This window comes from Saccoglossus kowalevskii, chromosome 17 (assembly GCF_978046115.1).
Source record: "Saccoglossus kowalevskii chromosome 17, keSacKowa6.1, whole genome shotgun sequence".
NCBI classification, from domain to species: domain Eukaryota; kingdom Metazoa; phylum Hemichordata; class Enteropneusta; family Harrimaniidae; genus Saccoglossus; species Saccoglossus kowalevskii.
The window spans coordinates 18,577,960-18,603,406 of record NC_140657.1 but is presented as its reverse complement, the minus strand read 5'-3'; the positions used below and the strand labels follow the sequence as shown (position 1 = coordinate 18,603,406).

Genomic DNA, 25,447 nt, shown 5'->3' with positions numbered 1-25,447 from the left:
TAGTCTAGTGTAATTTGGTGTAATAAGTTAGTCGAAATTAAATATGAATTAAATATGAATTTCCATATGATTAAGAAGTTTTGTGGGTATAAGAGTTTGATTGAGTTTGCTGAACCAAAACAAATATTATGGATGAGGAAAGTTTATAAGAAGTTCGCACCATTTCCCTGGAGCCAATGTGATCAGACAATATGGCAACTCACCCACACCATTGCAAAGTGTATGATCTCTATATAAGAGCATAAAACACACAATTTGTACAATACATAAGGCTGTGGAGATGATAATTTGCGATGATTGTAAAAATTGGAAAGGAACTTGGAAGGGGAATCATCACTTAAAAATCATCGTGCATCATCTAGAATCTTTCACTGATGAACCAGGCGTAACTATAATTACTATGTCGACACATTTATATATGGCGATAAAATAAAACTTTTTCTAATATATATTTTTTTTTAGTTGTGACAAATATATTTAGTATATTGTTTGTAACTTTGCAATATACAGCACAAAGTTCTAATTTATAGATATCACTGTAATGCACTGTCACACGCAACGTAATATTACCGTAATTGGTATAGTACAGGTGTGATGGTTCAAATACCAAAATGGCAACAGTAACAGAAAGACTTCCCTGGCGTCGATGATAAAATACGAACACGAAGCCAACAGATGAGGTTTCAACTGGTACTGGTAGTATTATACTCTGCAAACATCAAGTACAATAACGCGGTAAAACTCCACTACTCCAATAACTAGATACTTAAACTCCAATACAATTCAACGAGATCTCCGATCTGATCTCAGTGCTGAACAACTCCCCTATATATACCCACACTGTCTATAAATAGACCATTACATCGGCATACATAATGAGTCTGGAACTTACTACAAATTTCTAGAATGTTCCATTACCTTCTATTGCCTCCTACAGTGTTCTATTACCTATTCAATCATTTTCTAAAAAAATATAGAATATTCCACCCAGACATAGTACGGTTCTAGAACATTCTCAGTGACACAAATAAGTCGTACGCGACATGCACTTCTGATATATTATCATATTGTTGGAAATGTTAATATCTCGGTATCAACAAGGAAGCTTCATAATTTACAATACATGTAGTTAATGTAACTCACAAATAAGTACCATGGGTCAAACATTATGTTGTATTACAGCTAACAAAAGCTTTCTTTTTATTGTTAATGCAATATCAACACTAACATTTACGAATGCTCCATAAAGTTGTAACTGACTGCCTCTGTTGTTACAGCGTCATGAATAAAATTAAGTATGCTTTAGTGGATGCCATAATAACTCAGGCTTTACCTGAAAACCAGATCCTTAGGCAAAATGGTAATTTAGGAACTGTGTTTTTCTTTTGTAGTTATCTGCAGGTATTGCATAATCGCAATTATTACATAATCATTTCTCTGTAATGATGGACGAAACAGATGTTGCAATTCTCAAACAACTCATTACTTCCATAATATGCATTGCTTATATAAATTTAGTCTAATTTAAATATGTGGTGCATGGAAATTAGTATTCATTAGTAATCCAGAAGCTAAATGAATCCCTACCCAATGGTAGGTGCTGTCTTTAGATACCCAGGTCATGTAAACCAATCTATATAACCAGAGAGATTTATGAATCGTCCTAATAAACCTTAATTTGACATTAAACAAATCTAATACAAACTAAGTAGATTTGTACTTGCATGATGGAAACTATTATATATGCGGTATTGCTGCAAATTCTATTAAACAGATTTTTTTTATCTAGAGTTGTGTGAAAATCTTCAGCAACTTAACTATCAATCTGTATCCTATGTATGTGCAAGGCAGCCACGAGCAACCCACTTTTCATTGCATTTGCCAATAGTGAGCACTGACTGTTTCTGTGTGACATACTATTTTGCATATGAATGCAAAAACGACCAACATATTATTATTATTATTGGTACTCATTTTTTCTCAGCTTAAAGGAAGATGCGTCAGAAACAAAACTGAATCAGTGCATATAGTTTATTTATTGAAATATTAAACACAATAAAATAGTACAATTGGTCAATAGGTTTTAACATCAAAATATACCACTTAAACCCAAATATATAGAAAACGAGTTAAAATGTGAAACACATTAAGTATCAGCACTCAATATGTATTTGAAGTTTCTCAGAATATTATACAGAATGTTATTTTTAAACAACTTATTTAAGTAAGGTGAATTTATACCAATGAACGCCCATGAATGCTAAATATGCTTGTGAAGCTTAAATAATTGTGTTACCAAAATAAAAGCTGCATAAATAGCAAAGCTGTATATTCTTTCTCTGGAAATTAATCACAATAAGCTATAGATATGCTATTTGTTCTCATGTAACAAAGAGCTAAATGTAAATCAATACCAACTTATTGACCATTCAATACTGCAAATGTCAAAACTTAAATCACATGCTATTCAAAAGCAAAATAGTGTTGCATGGGAACAAATAATTTTTTCTTATGTAAATAACCATCTGCATCCAAAATAGGCAGATAATTCCCGAGTTAGATACTCACTAATATATTTTACTCTAAGCAACTTTAAGCAATGTATTCTGACCAATCAAAATGAGTGTATCAGCAATGAAAGATAACAATAGTGCTGCCTAGTTTTCAATCTATAAAGTTCACATTGTTATTAAGATAATAATAGTAATAATTTCAGTATCAGTATTTATATCAACCCACTGTAGCCAGTCAAATTCCAGAATCTTACCCTGTAAATTTAATACAATTTAAATACAAAATGTAAAATTGTTCATAAAATCATTTCAAGTCGTTGTTTTAAATATTCTAGAACCAACAAAATAATATACACAAAAACAAATAAAAGTCAGGAACAGACAAAACAACCAAAATTATTATTAGAAATTTTAAATATTCATTATTAAATTATATATCCAACAACAGACTTGTACCCCTTTAACAAATAAATTTATGATGCATAAATCTTACGTCATTGGTTCAAAATAAATATGAAATTTAAATTACTTTTCCCGTTTATATACTAACATTGTTAATTGTTTCAAAAAAAGAGTTACATGTGAATTTATTCAAATGTGCAGTTGGTTGACAATTGGTTTAACCTCAGTGCCTCCATCACTATGATGAATAGACTGAAGTAACATGAGCACATGTTATTTGTAAAACACAAAGGCGGCTTTGCAAAGTTTTAAATTTTATACCTTATTACTCTCAATATTAACTCATAAATGAACTGTTAATTATCTGTTTAAAACAATAAATTGAATCAATCAGGTATATATAGAGTACATCAATTCCCATAATTTACAAACATGATAGGTGATGTGACCTCCCCAAACCCCGCCCCCATCTGAATGCAAACACAATCCCAACACAGCTATGTGTGTGGTAACCTAGCAACCAGACAATTTTGTATGTTGTGAATAGCTATTGTCACTGCAGTATTTTAATATTACTGTGTGTTCTGGCAGTTGCCAATAACTGTTTTGATTGAGATATTTTATGACCAACAGCAGTTAAGGCTGGTTATAAAAGTGTAAATGATGCAAAATAACATAACTTGAGATTTAAAAAAAAATGGAAATATGGCATATATTACAAAGTCTTATCAACAATCCAACACTATTTAAAACACTATAAGATGGTAACAGATAAATTATGAAGACTCTAGTGGTTAAATATTGCCACAAAACTGCCTGGTTGAAAAATATTGTTTTGTTTTTTAGAATTTCCCAAATGTTTTTTTCTTTAGCAACAGTATAGCTGTAACTATCAACCTTTTTTTTATAAAACATTTCCTGTGTCATTAGTGCCAATCTGTAACAGTCATTGCCGAAATATGAACATTGAAAACATACATATCATGTATGCTGTGCCATCTATTGAAATCCAGTTTTGTCGAGTGAACATCAAAGATTACAATACAAGATAACAACATATCTTTGTCCCTGGTGAAATTCATCGCCTCTCAAGTCTCTCTCTGATGGCCTCTCACTGATAATTTTATGTGTCGTTTCAGATAATAATGGTGTGCATCGTGCATCGTAATTTTCCACAATCCCCATCACGTGACGTATTTCAAAAAAATGTTGATTACTAGACCCTTAGTATTGCATTCTATGTGACATATACCTTTGCTCATGAAAAAAAAAAACTATTGCCGCCTTCAGCAATTCTATATAATTTCACCTGAAATGCACTATTATTCAGCGATTTTTAAATGGTAATTTTGACCCCTATTTCAGTGCAATTTTCTAATATTGGAACTTTACAAGTAATTGAAGCAACTATCAAAAATCAAATTTGGTATCAGTGTTGTTGCTGTAATAAGTTGTTGGTTTTGAAAATAAATCTTAACACCTACATTACAGCTATTAGTTTTCATGACTTAAAGAAGTTTTATCCGAATTAAAGATTATATATCATACTTTAATTCAAGTTCATACCATCAGAATAACAAAAATGAAAATAATAATTAAGTCATCGGATGATTTTTTGAGATACAAGAGTCCAAATATCATGGAAAACGATCAAAATTTGTCATTTTTACATTGGTTTCTATGGTGAGATTATTTATTCATATCTCAAAATTATCTCAGTGATATGGAATGAAAAAAGTTGTACATTATTAATGATATGTAATCTAACATTATGAAGTCATTTCAAAAACTTGACATATAATTTAGAGAGTTTCCAGGGTGATAATATATTTCTATTATATTATAGGTGTATCTCCCATAATGCATTGCAGATATGTGTAGTGCTCAGATTGTTTGAATTCAAATTGAACTGGCCTAATCACATTATATGGTTGTGAGTGAAGCTGCTGATACATAGTGGTTTTGTAGACATGTTGATTTATTCTTGTTTACTCCTATCTTGAACAGCACAGAGGTGTGTATATCTCGGTAGTTATACAATTTCCATATTGAATGCAAGGTGACTCTGTAGTGGAAAAAAAGAATATTACAAATTAACAGTAAAATATTATCAAAAAGTCATTATAAAAATGATAGTCCTTGTCAATACTTTAAAGTGTTAGATGGGATCTATAGCAACATATACATTGTTTATTGACACAAAATTGTAACATGTGCTATGCGGTGAACTTTGAGCACCTTGAAATCGTATATGAAGTCACCAAGAATGAATCTAAAGTAAAGGTTTGAGATGTAAAGCTTGATACAGAGAAACCAGTAGGAACATAGTAAAATAATAAATAGCCACCAGTCGGCTATTTTGAAACTGATCTTAAAAAAGATAATTATGTGCAAGTATTGCCACAATATTATTTTTTATTGTTATCAGCAAGTCGTCTCTGAACATAGCATAAATATTACAACCTTGCCTCTTGAGAGTCTTGATACAAACTGAGATGAAGACAAACTAATGATTAACAATCTTTTTTATTGCATGGCATAAAAGTCTTGAAACAATGCAATAATATATCATAGAACATACTGCTAAAATTTAGGTGGGAACAATTCTGACCAAATATGGACAAGAACAATATGTCATTATAATTACATAAAAAAATCAATTTTTATTCATGTTTCTCAACTCTGGTTCTCATTATCAGCATTATCAATGTCTTTATTCTGTCCACTTATTTCTATGTCTAAAGATGGGTTATTTCAACCAAATTTCACCCATTTCATCCCATTCCATGCCTAGTGGGATTGCAAAAACTACAAAATTCTTTAGACGAATATCTATCAAGCACACAACAAAATTGTTCATTTCATCAATTTCAAATTCTGAAGAATTTGTAATCATTTCGGTGCTAATTGATAATGTACAAGGTAGAAGTATCAATGTGCATCGTCAACCAAATTTAAACAACATCCTGACAGCCGATGCACCTCTGACCTGCAAATGGTCATTAGATTTAAAGCAGGAGGAGCGGTAAAACGCAAAGGCTCATGGGTAGACGCTTGTTTGTAAACAATGACACACTATGGCCATCAGACGCATGCGCAGGTAATGACTCCCCCGCTTTAATCAAAATGCAATACACATATAAACTTGTTTTTGTCTTTCTACCAGTTCGGACATTAATATCCATTAAATAATATCAGACACCAAAATTTGTTATGTAGCAAAAAATGAAATTTCTGTTTTTTCCATGACTGACAGATAAAGAACCTAAAAACAACAGCTAGATCATATTTTTAACCTAGCAGCCAGAAGGACAAATTTTATTCAAGTAAAATCTAGAATAAATTAACTTAAATTTCAACTAACCTCACGTTCATCAAATCTGACTGTAAAGTCTTCACTATCTTCATCTTGTAAGTATTCTTCATTCAATAAATCTTGTAATTCTGTCGGTACTCTTCGTGTTATGACAGGTGAGTCATCAGCACCACCTTCACATTGTAATTTAGCAAAGTTAATAAATACCTGAAAATAAATAAGAATAGGTAGTGAGCCCTCTAGGCACTTGGCAAAGTATGCTTTTGTTTTTATGTACAATGTAACCTAAAAAGAGCATACCGCCTAGGATGTTAGGTTTTATTGATACTTACATTATCCAGTGTTGTTTGACTAACTGAGTAGTCTTCAATATTCAATAAATCTTCCATAACTTTCATTTGTGAGAATATAGTAGCCAGAGAAACATTATCTTCGCTTTTCAAATCGTATTGCACCATATTATGATGTTTTTCCTGTAAACAATATTAAATAGTATACTGTAAAATACTTTATTTTTGCTTGGAATTAATTTTCGTTATTTTCGCTGAAGAAATGATTCAGTAATAATAAAATCCAGCGAATATACCTTTTTTTTCCTATATTTTATATTCAACAGTAAATAAATCCTATACAAAACACACAAAAAGTCTTTTGAGCAAAAATTAATCCCAGCTAAAATAAAGTATTTTACAGTATTAGTTTTATAGACATCATATCATAATCACACTTTTCCAGTGGAGGGATATGGATACAAACAGTAGAGTCACCTTATAATGTCTTGAGGGGTGTGGTGGACTACTACAAAATCTCTAATTTAAGCATCACTCTAATTTAAACAAATAAATAAACATTGGTAGTACACATAAATAATTGTTGTCATGTTGAAATAAATTCCTCAAGGCTCTTTTCAGACAATAAACTTCCTTGGAATTTATAGCAAATCACCAAAAATCTCAGCAAAGTAACTCAATTGGGGCTGGAAATGTTTTATCATCAGCACACATTCTCCTTATTTTATGAGCTGTATTATGTTCTATGATTATGTCAGTTGTTGTTTTAGTAAGATCTCGTAATCATAAGAAGTGCTATAAGGATTGTGGGGCTATACTATATAAAATATTTGAATGTCTGATGTTACTGTTTATATGTCAGCAATGTTCAAACTCCAATGATTTTCAGGATGTTTGCCGATTGTATCTGCTTCCCGTTCACAAACATTCCTTCGCCATTCATCACCATGCTTCAATCTTATATATGCTTTGTATACTTGAATTGTTCAAAGCTGCACACTATATGCATATTTCATTTGTCTTACCTTCAGTATGGCACTGGGGAAGTTCCTAGCAAAGTATCTGACAACAGGCTGTAAATTAGGCCGGGATCCTCCTTTGACTCGAATAGTGATAGTGTAACCATCACCAAATCTATTCTTTAAATGTTGAATACTGCCCAGACATTTAAAATGACCATTGACCATAATAGCTAGACGAGTACATAAGGCTTCACACTCTTCCATGCTAGAGACAGACACAAACAAATGCATTATTCAGACCTAATCACAAATGTCAATGTGCATGCATACAATTCTAAACTCACTGGTGGCTTCCATTATGGGGAATAATTCAATAATTGGAATCTATGTAGTCATGTAAATAACATGTTTTTAATATTTTTAGAATCCTCATCCAATTCTCACTAGGAAGTACAGATGACATTTAAATAATGGTGTAGATAGAAATATAGATAATGAATAAACTGATCAAATTATTTTTTTTTTATATTCTCTCTCTTAATTTTCCTTCCTTCCTTATATGTAATGTAATATTTTGTGTTGTATGTTTATATTTTTGAAACGAAATAAAAATATTGTTTAAATATAAAAAAAATAAATAAACTGAATAGGGAATCTTCAGAATATGTTTGGAAAGTGGAACACAGTAAAGAAAACACTGAAAATATAGTCACAAGAAAGCCATAGAAGTATCTTAACTATGGTTTTTCATTAAATTTTTCCCTATTTTAGCAAGTTATCAAATACAGTTTAGTTGATTGACTGGTAGTTTCATATAACCTTTTCACCACCAGACCTTCGTGCCCAAAATTTTTCTGCACTTTTTTCTTAATATATTCTTCAATATTTCTGTAAATGAACCCGAATTTTGGAGCCAACAGTCAAAATTTGAGTAAATTTTCTGTTTTTACTCAAAAATAAAAAAAAATGCAGACTATAAACTGGATTATTTTGTGAATTTGTGATGAAAAGATGGTGAAGATAAACCATAAAACTTAAATTACTAACATACCTGTGTGACGTCAGAATGACGGATCTGCCACCTTTAATGATATTAAGTATTAAATCCCATAGAAATCGTCTAGAGTGAGGATCCATACCAGTTGTAGGTTCATCCTATGGAATTACATGCAGGATAAACATTTAAAATTATGACAAAATGTGTATTCTTCAACCCTTTGAGCGCCGAATTTTTCCAACCAAAATTTGTATGCAACATTTTGCCTATTTTCAGGTATTTTTTCAGAATACTTTCAATCATTTTGGACAAAATACACCTAAATTTCTATTAGGTATGGGTCTAGATCAAAATTTTTAAAAAATCATATTTTATTTTATGAATGGTTTGAATGTTGACTTTAGCACCTGGTTGACTTTGGTTAAACTGAGACTTTTATTAACAGCTAAATGATGCATGTTTAAATAATACTTTTTTACTGAACACTCATGAAATAAAAAAAAATGAATATGAATTCAACACTTTTAACATATTTTTCCAGTTATTTGTGCATTTTTGTTATTTTTTAAACTATACATCCAGTAGAACTGAAGTGATAATTCAACTCTTTGAACACTTAAGTTATTTATCACTTTTCACAAAATAAACCTGCTTTTGTCCAAAATATAGTTTTTTTTTTAATTTTGATTAAAACTTGTGATTAATTGTCATTAGGTTCAATATACACTTTAAGGGGAAAAAATTTGGAAAACGATGCACCATGATTTTAGAAGGCAAAGATGATGGTATCACAGAATTAATCCTTTGACTGCCAGATATTTTACCCTCTCAAAATTCAATGCAAATATTTTCACATTTTGTAAAATTGTCAACAACTTCCTCATTATTTTGTTCCATACTGACAGCTTCATATATTACTTTTAGTTTTTGACCAAAAAGTTTGTCAATTCTTGCCAACATTTCATGTGGGGAGGAGCTCACTGCACACAAATTGTTGCTGGTGCCCAAAAGTTGAAAAACGTGCTCAACTGAATAATACAACAGTCAGTTCATCAATTTGACTTGTTACCAAAAACAAGGTAATTTTTATAGAAGTACATACTAAACCATATCTCTGCACAAAACGGTGACATGACTTTCAAAAAACTTGAGATTGTTAGATTGTATTACTCACCATAAATATAACAGGTGGATGTCCAAGTAAAGCTATAGCTGTTGAAAGCTTTCGTTTGTTTCCACCACTGAAAGTACCTGCCGGCTTATCAGCGTATTGCAACAATGCCAACTTACGTAGTGCCCAGTCAACCACCTGATAAATAAACACAATATTGTCAATTTTCAGCTTTTTTTGTTTGTTTTTTGCTTCAACACTAATAAATATATTTAAATTCTATCCTTACACAGCAGTATGTACTGTAAAATACTTTATTTTCACTGGAATTAATTTTTGCTGAAATAACTTTTTAGATGTGTTGTATGGAATTTATTTTCACGAATTTTTAGCGGGTTGAATGTAAAAGATAGGAAAATAGGCATATTCGCTGGATTTTATTTTCACAGAAAAATTCCTTCAGCGGAAATAGCGAAAATGAATTTCAAGCGAAAATAAAGTATTCCACAGTATTAATTTGAAAAGTTTGTTTACATTACACCATACTGGAAAGAAAAAGTCAGTTCAGATATATTGCCAAACATAAAAAAAAATGAGAATATTGTCACTTAACATTTTAACCAGAATAGATTCAACCGAACGCACCTACAAACAAGATACCAAACAGAAAATATCAAATGAAAAGTTGCGTACTTATCTAAAAACTGAATATAAAATATAACTATGCAATTCTGATAGGCCAGGGTCATATAGGACAGCAACATAGTTATTACCTGTTTTTGTTCATGATGGGGAATTCCACGTAGTCTGGCATACAACATCAGATGTTCCTTAGCTGTCAATTCATCAAACAAGGCATCAAATTGCGGACAGTAACCAATATTTTGATGGACACTATGGATTTCTGTAGCTATGCTGTAAAACACAAATATACAAAACTGTAAATCTCATTTTTTGGAAACTGCTAGCAAAGATGGTCTGTTTTCTAATACTATTACCCTTGTGGGCACCATCATTTTTTTTGCCAAAATTTGAGTGTGACATTATGCACATTCAATTTGGATTTTTATAATTTTTTTGGTAATTTTGGACAAAATAGACAAAATTTTTCATTGGATACATTTCTTCATAACAATTTTTGCAAAAATAAGGAAAAGATTATGCAAATTTACTTTGTGTACAGTGACAAAAATTTTCAGATAAAAATTCATCTGTAGCTCAATAGAATAGGTCAAATTTATGTTATATTTTTTGAAAAATTAAAGTTCATTTTGTTGGCACTTTACATTGACTAAAAAATGCTGTGATTATTGAAGCATTGACGACTGCAGTCATACTTGGTCAGCCATGATAATTGTGAAATCTCTAACGTTGATACAAAATTTTCATGACTAGTCTAAACTGCCCTCTATAGTTAACTGATACTTTATGCTAATGATAGTGTGAATTGTAAGCTGCCAACCAATGAGAAGGCAGGATTTCTTGTTGATAATTTTTCAAAGTGACACCAGACATCCCCCAAAAAGCAGGATTGATTATGAAAGGAATGATTTCAAACAACTGCTGAAGAAAGCAAAAACCTATTTAAATGTTTCAATTGAAGTTGGTGCATGGGGTTGGAATGATAGCCAGTAGAGTGGTGTTCAGCTCTTACAATACAATAGAAGACAATAGAAGACATTCATGTGTTTACTATCTGTTATGACTGACACTCGTATGACAAACATGCTACAAACTGGAGCCAGTTTATTTGTGTATTTTTGTTTTAAATGACATCAGTCAAGGCATGTCAGCGATATGGCCCTGGAACAACATTTGTTAAAATAAAATGTCTACCAGTCGGCCATTTTCTATCCAATCTGATAAAAAATGATGTGCATTGAGGATTCATTATGTTCAATGAACATACCAAGTTTGAATGAATTACGTCCATTCACAGCTGAAATCCAGTTTTCGATTGGCAGAAATGCTCAATGAATTCAATGAATTTTTAGCACGTAACTATTTATTGTATACGATATCATGAGTGTGTAAGATTTGAATGTAACTGAATTGGCACAGGCATGTCTGTGATACAGCTGCATGGACGGACGGACACATGCACAGATGTGAAATTTTAGGTCCCCGTTTTCAGACTAAGCGTAGCGAGGACTAAAAAAGAAATATCATAAAAAAATAAATAAAAGTATATATACTAAAGTATACATTAAGCTTTTTTAAAAAAATAAATGAAATACATAACACAACAATTTGTTGTTATTTACTTGTGTCCATTGAGAAAAGCCTCTCCACGTGTTATGAGTTCATCACCAGTTAACATTTTGAACGTAGTTGTCTTGCCAGCTCCATTTACACCCAAAAGTCCAAAACACTATAAAAAAAATAGCAGTTCATGAAAAAGTGATATACAGTATTGGTATTAAATGCAAATGTATGCCTATGAGATGCAGTCAGGAGTGTGCCCTAAATATTTGTCCTTAGAGTAAGAAGTGAAACATCAGTGCAAATAGCATGTCTTTAATGAATGAAGTGCGCCCTCAGTGCAAGAAATGTGCCTTTAGGGAAAGTGTGTCTTCAGTGCAAGAAGTATGCCTTTAGTGAAAAAAGTGCGCCCTCAGTGTCAGAAGTGTTCAGTAAATGCATCCTCAGTGCAAGAAGTGTGCACTCAGTGTCAGGAGGGTGGAATAAGTGCATCTTCAGTACAAGAAGTATGTAGTTAGTACAAGAAGTGTGCCCCCAAGTGTAACCTTCTTTAAATATTCAGAAAACCGAAAAATAAACAGAATTCATCACCAATAATCTGGGATAAGTTGAAATACCAAAAAACTCTACAACTAAATACATTATTTGCATGGTATTTTGTATTTATTATGTTCAATGATTATAGATACTGCATTGTTAGTGCCATATATAATGTCAAATATTCTATCTTAATATACTCAACAAAGTGAAACAAAACAGATAACTGTATACACACCTCTCCTTGTGGCACTCCTAGACAGACTCTGTCAACAGCAAGATGTCTACCAGACCTTCTGGTTTTATAAACCTATTAAAAAGGAAATAGAATCAGCATAATTACATTCCTAACTTACATCTAATATGGTTTATGGTATGTGCTAATTGCAAAATGAGCAGAAATCATTACAACAGAGCTCATTGTTTCCTGTCAAGTTTGTGAACTTAAGTACAATTGCTCAAGGCACCAAAATAGTGAAATTAACTGCCAGTGAAAATAATTGATTTTACAGTACTATAGACCTAGTCAAATACAAGGCTAACAGAGACCAAGTCTTGTATTTAACGAGGATCACCTTCACAAAGCAACATCTTTATAAAAAAACATATTATAACAATTATTATTATACATCTGTCACCGTAACACGTGCCGTAATTTACAGGGGTATTTTCATCCTACCATATAAGGAAATGCGAATTCTAAATATGGAATGATTATGCTCATAAGCATCCTTTAATAATAAAAACAAACATGGCTGCCACCAGGGTTTGACCGGACTCCATACAAAGAAGTTCGCTGATTCTGTTCTAAACCTTTTGGGTTTCGGCATTCCCAATATGTATCCTTTGAAGGAAAAGATGTATAATAATAAGGTTATTACGAAGGTACCTCAAAGTATACACTCAGACAGTACGCTGTCGCATCGACCACCGCTGTGTGTCGGTCGATACTTCCTCTGTACTTTCTTCATGCATACTTTGAGGTATCCTCGTAATAACCTCATATATTTCAATATACCCTACCTTTGTAAGATTGTGAAGTTTGAGTAAATCATTATCGGCATCTCCTCTCATAACACGCTGTCGTTCCTTAGCAACATCCTCATCTTCATCAGGTAATGACTGTCGACTCAGTAACAATTTTCTACAAAAACAAATGATCAAAGATTTGTTGTTAGCAGAGCTTTTTGTGAGGGGGATAAGTCAACAAATTATTTAAATTTACTTTATGATTATCACATCTCATAGCAGAGACACAGATATTTTATGTGTTTTTTTATATTGTTTTAAATACAAAACAGTAATGCTTAATCAAAACTTCACAGACTTACCGTGGTTTAATGAAAAATCGATACTCAATGAGCAGCGTTAAAACAAAGAATACAAGTCCTTCTATTGCCATGACAACCAGCATACGAGAAGTCAATTGCCATTCAAATGGTGTATGCATTTTATCAAAAGCCCCTAAAATGACAGAAACAATGGTGAGTCCCATACAACAATAATTTGTACATTACAAATATTTTTAGATGGATGCACCATTGCTGGTGTGCATGTATGTGTATTATTTTATTATATATGTATATATATTTATTATATGTTAAATATATACGCAGTGAATATAGTAAATAGTAACATAAGTTATTTATCTTCTAAATCCTCTTTTTTTTAGTGACTATGCATGGATGTGAATTAAGTTAGAGATACCTATTCTGTAGTAGTATTCATTGAAATAATCGTTATAAGCAACATCCATCAATCCTCTTCCAAGGCAATAGTTAGGAAACATCAAGAATATAGCATTTAATGTGGTCCCAATTTGCTTTAAATCCTACAATGAAACATACGCATATCAGGAAAACAAGCAAGTATGGGAAGAAAGCTATTGATTGAGTCTTTGTACTGTGTTTTTGTGGTAGCATAAAAAAGTTTCTAAATTTTTTCTCAGAGTTCCGTACATGAATTTGGTTAATGTACAAGTGCTAACTGCAATGACATACTATAATTTCCGAATGGTAACACCCAAGTTCCCCTAGTGTTAGCGAAAACACTGTTGTAGAATTGAAAGAAGTCACTTTTCCACAATCTAACATTATTTTATTTATAATATCGTTGCTATTATGAAAATATGTGTTGGTTTACATGGTGTATCAAGTTTAAGTATGTTTGTATAGTGTTTTTGACTTGCCAAATGATATAAAAATATAACTGACTATTGCTTGCAGTATATTTCATCTAAGCATATATCAGGCCTTATGTGGTCAAGTCAATGTAAATGTAAAAATACATGGGGCTGATATTGAAAGCATAGTTTTTGGCTGAAATTTTTCTAGTGTCCAGCAACAGCTTTTTTAGATACCATTATTTTGGGTATAGATTTCAATACACATGTAGATATTTGAACAAGATGAACCCAGTATTATGATATTCACTGGCTGGTATTTTAACTATAGTTTTTATTACATGCTTTCATTACCATGTAAATTCGATACATGAATTAGAATAGGGGTATTTTGCAGTCAGTGATGTAATTGACTGTAATCACTTGTATGGACGTACAACAATCGTTGGATTCTGTTAACCAATGATGCATGTGATTTTGTTATGGAGTAAACTTCATGGACAATGTATATCCTCTTCAGAGGCACATACTACATACTACATCGGGCAAATGATCTGCGCTTCGCTTAAGACACCTGTACTTGAGATTTCAAACATAGTAAACCATTGCTAGAAGTTTTTGGGGGATTTTAGTATTTTGTGCCAATCATACTAACCTTGTCATCTGAGAATAATTCGAGAAAGAACGCTGCCACCACAGTTGTTATCCCAGTGAATAGGTTAATAACAATCAAAAACACATACGCAGTACTGGGTACATCAAAATAGAATGAAGCAGTGTACATCATGGGTGTGATAGACCATCTGAGGGCAAAGAAAAATCAATTTAAATGCGGTCAAAATATATTCTCAATTCGCTATAATTCAAGAAAGCAAAATTACATTTAGGTAAATTATAATGGCTGTTACAAACTATTACAAAGCACACTCAATATAACTTAACTTATATATTTATTATGTATATGTATTTTTATATATACTTTATATACGGTAATAATTGCGAACAATCTTAGAAATGCTAGTTTTCATTTCTCGCTTGAAAGAATGTATGTGTTTTTGACTGTCCGAAGAATTGCTTTTTTTTTTTAATAATCAATTAGTCAAGTTATTTTAGGGACGACGTCAAAAGATCGATGTCGGATAAAAAACTTATTTGCTTTAGTTTGGGGGTGGGGGGTTTTGACCTCAAAAAGTTTCTATCCAACAAAAACGATTTTATTTTTTAAGTCAAAAAAATCTTGGAGTATTTGTAATTCGTTTTTTTCTCTATCCAGTCATGGACAAAAATAACAGAAAATGAAAAAAAAAAACATCCAAGACGAGAAAATGGGTTGGTCCGAGTGTAAAGTTTGTTTACACCCACCCGACACCCAACTGCTATGCCATACTACTGTCAGATTATCAATTTGTATTTAATGGTCAATGTAGTCTGACGCCATGGTCAATATTTATCAATTAAGTTTCAGTGGGGGGTAGGGGGGTTTGGGAAAAAAATAAAGGAATTAAGTTTTTTATCCTACATTGAACTTTTGATGTTGTCCCTACAGCGCTACAGTCGTCATACAGTGTGTGTTCGTATTTCATGTAAACAAACAATGTATTTTACACACGTTGTATACATTGATATGGGTCCCATAATGAACACAACGCATAGCGAAAACTGTAGCATTTTAAGAGGAGAGTGGACAGCATAAAATACTTTTCATTATTTGACAAACAGAGACAACATTGGTACAGCAGAAAATTGTATAGGCTAACAGTAAACAGACTTACCCATAGAGTAAAAATAGGAGTATAACTGCTGGTAAGTTGGTAGACGATGTGTAGGCTGGTACATCAAAGAGAAGTAGAATACTGATACAGCAAGCAGCAGGTACTAAGTAGTTCAACTATAATGGAAATGTGAAAAGATAACAATCGTTGTTGACATATACATTCAATATTACTTCTCAAGTTAGATGTTTAATACACCATTGGATTTCCATCACTCAAAACCTCATACACTCTCTAAAAATATTTTCAATGTCCTAGTATAATTTGATGTCCAATATACCACTAGATTTACATCATTCATAACCTCATACACTCTCATATTGCTTACAATATCTCATGTGAAATTAGATGTCCAATATACTAATGGATTTACATTACTCATAACCTCATACACTCTCATATTGCTTATAATATCTCATGTGAAATTAGATGTCCAATATACTAATGGATTTACATTACTCATAACCTCATACACTCTCATATTGCTTATAATATCTCATGTGAAATTAGATGTCCAATATACTAATGAATGTACATTACTCATAACCTCATACACTCTCATACTGCTTATAATATCTCATGTGAAATTAGATGTCCAATATACTAATGAATTTACATTACTCATAACCTCATACACTCTCATATTGCTTATAATATCTCATGTGAAATTAGATGTCCAATATACTAATGAATTTACATTACTCATAACCTCATACACTCTCATATTGCTTATAATATCTCATGTGAAATTAGATGTCCAATATACTAATGAATTTACATTACTCATAACCTCATACACTCCATCATAATACTTACAATGTCCCAAGTATAATTAGATGCCCAATACACCACTGGATTTACACCACTGACAAACTGCAGATGTTTGGCTTTAGTTGCTCTCTCCGACACCAAGAATACAACAAAACTAGCCGGCACAAAAGACAATGCCACTATGATAAAGATAGCAATCACTACATCAGTTCCCTGGAGCCTGAAAAATGAGGCAATAAACAAACAATTAGATACTAGTGCAGATGTAATTTTTTAAAAACAAAAAAAACTGTTAGTCAGGCATTGTGCAACAAAACAAGATGCATTAAGTACCCTGTCAAGTCATACTGTATCATTGCAGCAAGTTGAAACCGATGATCCCATGGGAATGTTTTTAAATTACATTACGGTGATACTATACAATCCCATAGAGCATTACGCCATTTCCCGGTAAGACTATATCATCTCACAGGGCATTATACTATTTCCTGTTAGCACTATAGCATCTCATAGGGCATTATACCATTTCATGTTAGCACTATACCATCTCACAGAGCATTATACCATTCCCTGTTAGCACTATAGCATTTTATAGGGCATTATACCATTTCCTGTTAGCACTATTATAGCATCTCATAGGGCATTATACCATTTGATGTTAGCACTACAGCATCTCATAGGGCATTATACCATTCCATGTTAGCACTATAGCATCTCATAGGGCATTATACCATTTCATGTTAGCACTATAGCATCCTATATGGCATTATCCCATTTCATGTTAGCACTATAGCAACTTATAGGGCATTATACCATTTCATGTTAGCACTATAGCAACTTATAGGGCATTATACCATTTCATGTTAGCACTATAGCATCCTATAGGGCATTATACCATTTCCTGTTAGCACTATAACATCCTATAGGGCATTATACTATTTCATGTTAGCACTATAGCAACTTATAGGGCATTATACCATTTCCTGTTAGCACTATAGCATCTCATAGGGCATTATACCATTTGATGTTAGCACTACAGCATCTCATAGGGCATTATACCATTCCATGTTAGCACTATAGCATCTCATAGGGCATTATACCATTTCCTGTTAGTACTATGGCATCTCATAGGGCATTATACCATTTCCTGTTAGTACTATGGCATCTCATAGGGCATTATACCATTTCCTGTTAGCACTATAGCATCTCATAGGGCATTATATCATTTCCTGTTAGCACTATATCATCTCATAGGGCATTATACCATTTCATGTTAGCACTGTAGCATCTTATAGGGCATTATACCATTTCATGTTAGCATTATAGCAACTTATAGGGCATTATACCATTTCCTGTTAGCACTATATCATCACACAGGGCATTATACTATTTCATGTTAGCACTATATCATCTCACAGGGCATTATACTATTTCCTGTTAGCACTATAGCATCTCATAGGGCATTATACCATTTCATGTTAGCACTATAGCATCTCACAGCGCATTATACCATTCCCTGTTAGCACTATAGCATCTTATAGGGCATTATACCATTTCATGTTAGCACTATGGCATCTTATAGGGCATTATACCATTTCCTGTTAGCACTATAGCATCCTATAGGGCATTATACTATTTCATGTTAGCACTATAGCAACTTATAGGGCATTACACCATTTCATGTTAGCACTATAGCATATCATAGGGCATTATACCATTTCCTGTTAGCACTATAGCATCTCATAGGGCATTATACCATTTCCTGTTAGCACTATAGCATCTCATAGGGCATTATACCATTTCCTGTTAGTACTATAGCATCTCATAGGGCATTATACCATTTCCTGTTAGTACTATAGCATCTCATAGGGCATTATACCATTTCCTGTTAGTACTATAGCATCTCATAGGGCATTATACCATTTTCTGTTAGCACTATAGCATCTCATAGGGCATTATACCATTTCCTGTTAGTACTATAGCATCTCATAGGGCATTATACCATTTCCTGTTAGTACTATAGCATCTCATAGGGCATTATACCATTTTCTGTTAGCACTATAGCATATCATGGGTGCATTTGAACCTCACATAGAGTGGTATAATATCACATGTGGAGGATGCATGTTCACCAACATAAAGAATAGTGTGGAATTATGTCAATAGTAAGTAATAGTACTCACATATATTCTGTGGATAATCTTGTAGAAGTTTTATTCATTGGATGATTAATAACAGTGATACCATATGCAGAAGGATTTCCATGGACAGCAGGATCCAAGTTGGCTCTCAATATAGCATTATTGAGGGCATTCAGATAGGTTGGCATACTATGAAATCCTTTATGGTTGTGCCATGCCTGTCAATTAAAAGGCCAATAATCACTAATCATGTTGGTCCACAGCGCTAATTGAATAAGTTACAGCCCCAAGTCATGCAATAGTACAGTAAATACAATTATTTACTGGATTTTAATTTTGCTATTTTCACTAATAAAATGAATTCAATGAATTAAATCAACATAAACATGCCTGATAATTTGAAATCCAGTGAAATGCTCACAATATGAAAATAATGAAATTAAATAATGAAAATAAATGGTTTTACAAGTTCTCAAAGTGTAACATGAGAGAGATGTGGTCAGCATGTAAAGAGGCAAAAATCAGCTAGTATGGGGTCATATGACACAGGTCTGTGCTGAGAAAGCACTTACTGTGACAACAGGCTTGTACAGCATTCTTTAAACAAAATGGCCACCAGTCAGCCATTTTAAATTAAATTGGGGAGAAAAAAGACAAGTCCTGGACCAATTATGTTTAACATTAAGTTTGAATTAATTATGCCCATGCATGACTGATTTCTAAGCAAAATTAGCTTGTGTAAGTACACACACATTCACACAAATTTATGGCAATAAATCTATAACCGTTTCACCACCAGTTCTCTCTTTTCATCACACATTCACAAAATAGTTCCATTTAGAGTCTGCACTTTCCTTTAGAAGATTGGGATAAAAATAGCTAATTCTGACTGTTGGCTACATGTTATGCTTCATTTCCAGAAAAATTGAAGAACACATGTATATAAGAAAAGTGCAGAACAAATGTGAGCGAGAAAGTCTGGTGGTGAAAAGGTTAAGTCCACGTTTTTGACTTTGTCCAAATACTGATAAAACAAGAGGCTTAGATAAATGCACAATTAAATCAGTTTGAGTATTTTGGTGTGAGACAGTTCTAACAGTTGTTTACATGTAATGCACATCACGGGGGTTTAAAGAACGCTGCCTCCGCCACATCCTCAAGATCTGCTGGGAACAGTATGTCACCAACTTAGAAGTCTACAGGCGCACCTGCACCAATAGCATCACAGCTGAGGTGAAGCAGAGACGCTGGAGATGGCTGGGGCATGTGCTAGGAATGGGCAGAACCAGAAATCCTCACGCTGCATTGAGATGGACACCACCTGGGAAGAGAAAGAGAGACAGCCCTCTGGGCACCTGGAGAAGGACTGTGGAAGAGGAGTTGAAGGCAGCAAGGAAGGCCTAGAATGAAATAACATGGCTTGCACAGGACCGTGACGGCTGGAGGAGATTTGTCGGCGCCTTATGCTCCACCCGAGGCAAAGAAAAGTAACTAACTAATATATATCAATCACCTGTCTGCTGTATACAATTTACAATAGGCAGGATCATTGTGTACTGGTGGTGTGTACTGCATGACAAGATTGACTACAAATTTTGAATGTATACATATAGTAATTACTCACCACAGCTGAATTTCTGACTGCAAGTTTGCGGTATATCACAGGCACAACTCCACCAAAATCAGGAGGTACAAATGGTCTGACGTTACCAAAGGATAAAGCACCATATCTATTGAAAAGTGAAAATGATTAGAATTAAATGATATAAAAAGCAATAAACAGTCATTAGTTGTTTTAGAACAGCGCTTGGATCTTCTACTTTTTCTGTAAATAGAAATACATTTCGTCATGATACTGTAGAATACTTTATTTTCGCTATTTTCGCTGAAGGGATGATTCCATGAAAATAAAATCCAGCGAATATACTTTTTTTCCTATATTTCACATTAAACTCATGAAAATAAATAAATTCAATTCAATCAATCAATGAAAATAAATTCCAAGCAAAACGCCCAAAAAGCCTTTTCAGTGAAAATTAATTCCAGCGAAAATAAAGTATTCCGCAGTATACTTTTTTTAAGTAAAGTGTACTGATGGTCACACAGAAGCATTTCAACTGACATCATGTAAAGTCACTGATGGATTTCTTGTTGTAAAAGGAAAAACATTTGGCCATAATAAGGTGTTAACCTTTTCTTTTGGTAAAGTAAAGTGTACTGATGGTCACACAGAAGCATTTCAACTGACATCATGTGAAATCACTGATGGATTTCTTGTTGTAAAAGGAAAAATATTTGGCCATAATAAGGTGTTAACCTTTTCTTTTGGTAAAGTAAAGTGTACTGATGGTCACACAGAAGCATTTCAACTGACATCATGTGAAGTCACTAATGGATTTCTTAATGGTACAAAACAATTTTTTTTTTAATAAGTCATTTGTTTTCCATTATAATTGATTAAATAATTATTTGCTCTGAGATTAAATAGACTGTAAAGCAATACAAATGTTCGGCATATCACAGAATTGTGTACAAGAGTACATGTATGATTTTGAATGCTGAAATAGTATCACTAATCACAATGTGTATTCAGGGGTCCAATTAAGAACACAAAAACTATAAGCACAGGTTGTATTGGACCAAATTAGAAGCACATGCAATTGGATAAATGGCAGATGTGATTACCTATGAAGTTTATATTTGTCCGATGTATACAGGAAATACTCTGATACATTCCTACCGGAAACATCTAACATTATGTCGGCAGTAATTACCCGATGTGTCGGGGGTTCTGGTTCACCTACTTCAACGGGACAGATAAAACCATGCCCATCATTAGCACATTGACAGGCTATTTCTGTTATCTGGATGGTTTCATTATCTATAAAAGAAAAAATAATTTGGTTGATAAAAGATGATAAGGAATGCACATCTAATGAAACTTTGTAAGTAGTAGGGTCTGTATTGCTTTTACATTACTGTAAAATACTTTATTTTAGCTGGAATTAATTTTCACTGAAAATACCTTTTGGGTGTTTTGTATGGAATTTATTTTCACTGATTTTGGACTAGTTAAGTGTAAAAAAATAGGGGGAAAGGTATATTTGCTGGATTTTATTTTCACTGAATTATTCCTTCAGCGAAAATTAATTCCAAGGAAAAATAAAGTATTTTACAATATAGCTAAAAAGACAATCTTTTGATTATGAAAAATTGGTGCAGTGATTGTCTTGTTGTTGTTCATTTTTTTTTTTTTTTAAATATTTTGACAGAAATTAGGAAACAATTCGACAGATGTGCACACTGACCAGAAAACGATGGCCTTATTAGCGAGTTGTTTCCATGCTGTACTATCTATAATTTTTAAAAAAAGCCAAAATGATCAGAGAAATCTAATTCTGTTTCAGATATATAATTGAATTACATAATGTGACAGCAGGAAATTATAAGATAAGCAACTGTTGTGATATAAAACAAAGATCTGAATATTTGAAAAAAATCACATGAACTGCCAGACAATCACAAAACTATAAGACAAACATACATACAAGACCGTTGTGTGTCTGTGAGAAAGCTTGTGTTCATCTTTGTTTTTGCTAGAAGTGTCTATGCTTATTCGCAAAATGCATTTAAAAGAAAATTTGTTCCTCATCATCACAAGCATCGGTTTAGAACATACACCACACACATTTTTTTTTTTTGCAATTTTGAATACCGGTAAAGTACACCACCTGTGGTAGAATGGAGAATTGTTTTGTTTTTTTTATAACTCAGAAGAGATTTTGTCAGTCCAAATTACTCTTTAATGCATGAATTGGAAAGCATTATTTAGAAATATTAATCATTGAACATATAATATCAGCTTGAGACTACCGCACACGCTGGAGAACTGTCATCGATGGCCTATGTTCCAGGAGGGTCGACAAGCCAAAGTGAAGTGATATATATCTTATTGTTATGGAATTAGTACCAAATAATCTTATAAAAATCCACACCAACAAAAATAATGAGAACATACATTGGTCATTATACGGCCAAGGTAATAAAATCAACCTTCCAAAAATTCATCTGAAAATTCATCTTTTTTAGAAATATGTTTTGAATATAAATAATTATTATTAGAAAAAACTTTTGTGATATTTATACTGACCAATAATATTACCAAGTTTGAGATTATTTTGATTGAAACGTCAGCTCAAATTTCATGTAAATTAACAATGTACCATATCGAATACAATGCAGAACGACGATTGTAGCGTTTTGAAATTACTATCGATATCAAAGACATGAAAGATTATAAATGTCAATGACCACAACACTGTCATATCACACCATTATAATGCACAGCAAAAAATAATCATTATAAAATTCTCATAATAAAAAGAATAGATTACTTTAAAATGCCTTACTATTGGTATTATAATCCATATAATCTACTTCATAGATGTTATCTTCAGGGGATGGACCCAAAGGATGAACCACGGGAGCTGGTCGACTTGACAACGATACATAATCAGAACTCAATATACCATGATGATAGAACGACTTCAAACACATACTGTCATAGTCGCTAAGTACTTTGTCAAAATACAAAGTAGAGTTTGCTTTCAGCACTGAATAATAATTGGTTTTGTTTGTGTCTGCTAATACACACGTAGCCCCCACGCTGATTTCTAACGTTGACGCCAGCTTGGCAGGTCCAGCGTCACCATCCGGGGATTTGTACACTGTATAATGACTCCCATATTTTGCTTCATTGTTGTATGGAATGTAGTTGCCTTCAGGGTGTTCCAGCTGATGGTATTGCGATGGTGATAATACCAGTGGGGGTAGATCACCAACTTGGGGAGCAAGCAATGCTACTGTCATGGCAATGCAGATGAATAAAGCTGGCAGTAAGAGCTGTGAAAACAAGCCTTTCCAGTTTCTTTTGGAATGATGAAATCGTTTTAATAGTAGCCCAACAAATTGGGTTATTGTCAGTGAGAATCCAGTCAGTTTGTAGCTGCCAGCACCTTCCAAGCACTGATTGGATCTTGAATCACCTGTCAATACAAAAGTGTTACAGTTCCTGAACATATCAATGCTTATGTGGAGTCATTTTAACCATTTGAGCGTAAAATTTGTTTTCCAATCAAAATGGGGGGAATTTGCTCACAATTTTTGTAGTTTTCACTTAATTCAATCTTAATTTTCGACTGAACAGACAAAATGAGATATTAGTTCTTGTTTTTGATAACAAAATTTGAAATTTTCGTCAACATTTTCTGTGGAAAAAACTGACTACAGTATAATTAGAACCATTTTGTGGACAGTCCCTGAAGTTGAATTTGGCACTTGGAGGGGTAGAAAATATCCTAGTTGAATTTGATTGGATAAAAACTGTTTTTAGTTACCATAACCACATGCAATGTGCACTAAAAAAAAACGGTGCAAGTGCTACCAACTTTGACATGGACAAGATTTTTTTTTATCTACAATACCTTTATTTTGCATGATAATAAAGACAACTAAATTGTATCGTTTGTTACACTATGAATAACTAATGGTAATATATCGATAACCTCTATTTTTCTATTCTTGAAAATTCAATTATAGAAATTCAATGAAAAAACTGGTGGGAAAGCACATTTAAACTTGTTGTATTTAAAAGACCTGTGATAAAAAAATGACTGATTGGAACAAATTTCAGCGATAAGGTAAATAATACATACAAATATACTACATTTCATTATCTCTACTTACCACTAGAATTATCTGAATTGCTTTCATTAACAATATCTTGTGATAGTGATTCACCAAAATTTAACAATGGTTCAACTTCACCCAGTTGCCTTTGGTACACTTCATCCAGTGTTACGTCACCAGTATCATCGGTAGGTTCCACAACATTCTCGCACATTTCCACGTTTACTGGATGCACTGGTGACAACGACAGGTCACTAGTAGAGAGTGATGAAGCATTCGGTGGAGAGTATCTAACAGACTGGCAGAGTCTAACACTCCTTCCCAGAGTTTCCGGAGTTCCTTGGGCTCTAGATGAATTGACAGCAATGCAGTTCTGAGGAGACGTCGCCATACTATTGGACAATAAACTAAACGTTTCTTTATCCATTGCATCTTCATCTAAAACAAATATATATATATATATACATTAGAGGTACTTTTCAGATAACAGTTTATTATCATACACGAAAGTGGGATACATGTATCCACTCATTCCTATTGTTAAAGAAGTGACAATATCACACGTTATTGCAGTGTTTAAAATGAAAATATCAGTCCTGTGATTGGTGTTATTTTATATTTTT

At 32.9% G+C, this 25,447-nt stretch overlaps 1 protein-coding gene across 1 annotated transcript in view; it reads right to left on the bottom strand.

Annotated features, from left to right (window-relative positions):
- Positions 1-2,013: 2,013 nt before the first annotated feature.
- The window catches only part of LOC100375869 (ATP-binding cassette sub-family A member 2-like), an 84,332-nt gene continuing 60,898 nt past the window's right edge, over positions 2,014-25,447 (bottom strand). Inside the window, exons 26-45 of the mRNA XM_085492111.1 lie at positions 24,882-25,262; positions 23,546-24,181; positions 21,822-22,017; positions 20,761-20,866; positions 19,179-19,354; positions 17,041-17,215; positions 16,225-16,340; positions 15,108-15,255; positions 14,038-14,161; positions 13,662-13,794; positions 13,354-13,474; positions 12,569-12,640; positions 11,856-11,962; positions 10,365-10,506; positions 9,655-9,789; positions 8,535-8,638; positions 7,547-7,748; positions 6,564-6,704; positions 6,280-6,438; positions 2,014-4,980 (exon numbers count right to left, since the gene is read on the bottom strand). Coding sequence (XP_085348237.1) covers positions 4,948-4,980; positions 6,280-6,438; positions 6,564-6,704; positions 7,547-7,748; positions 8,535-8,638; positions 9,655-9,789; positions 10,365-10,506; positions 11,856-11,962; positions 12,569-12,640; positions 13,354-13,474; positions 13,662-13,794; positions 14,038-14,161; positions 15,108-15,255; positions 16,225-16,340; positions 17,041-17,215; positions 19,179-19,354; positions 20,761-20,866; positions 21,822-22,017; positions 23,546-24,181; positions 24,882-25,262 — 3,407 coding nt within the window. The 3' untranslated portion in view covers positions 2,014-4,947. The remainder of the gene's footprint in view (positions 4,981-6,279; positions 6,439-6,563; positions 6,705-7,546; positions 7,749-8,534; positions 8,639-9,654; positions 9,790-10,364; positions 10,507-11,855; positions 11,963-12,568; positions 12,641-13,353; positions 13,475-13,661; positions 13,795-14,037; positions 14,162-15,107; positions 15,256-16,224; positions 16,341-17,040; positions 17,216-19,178; positions 19,355-20,760; positions 20,867-21,821; positions 22,018-23,545; positions 24,182-24,881; positions 25,263-25,447) is intronic.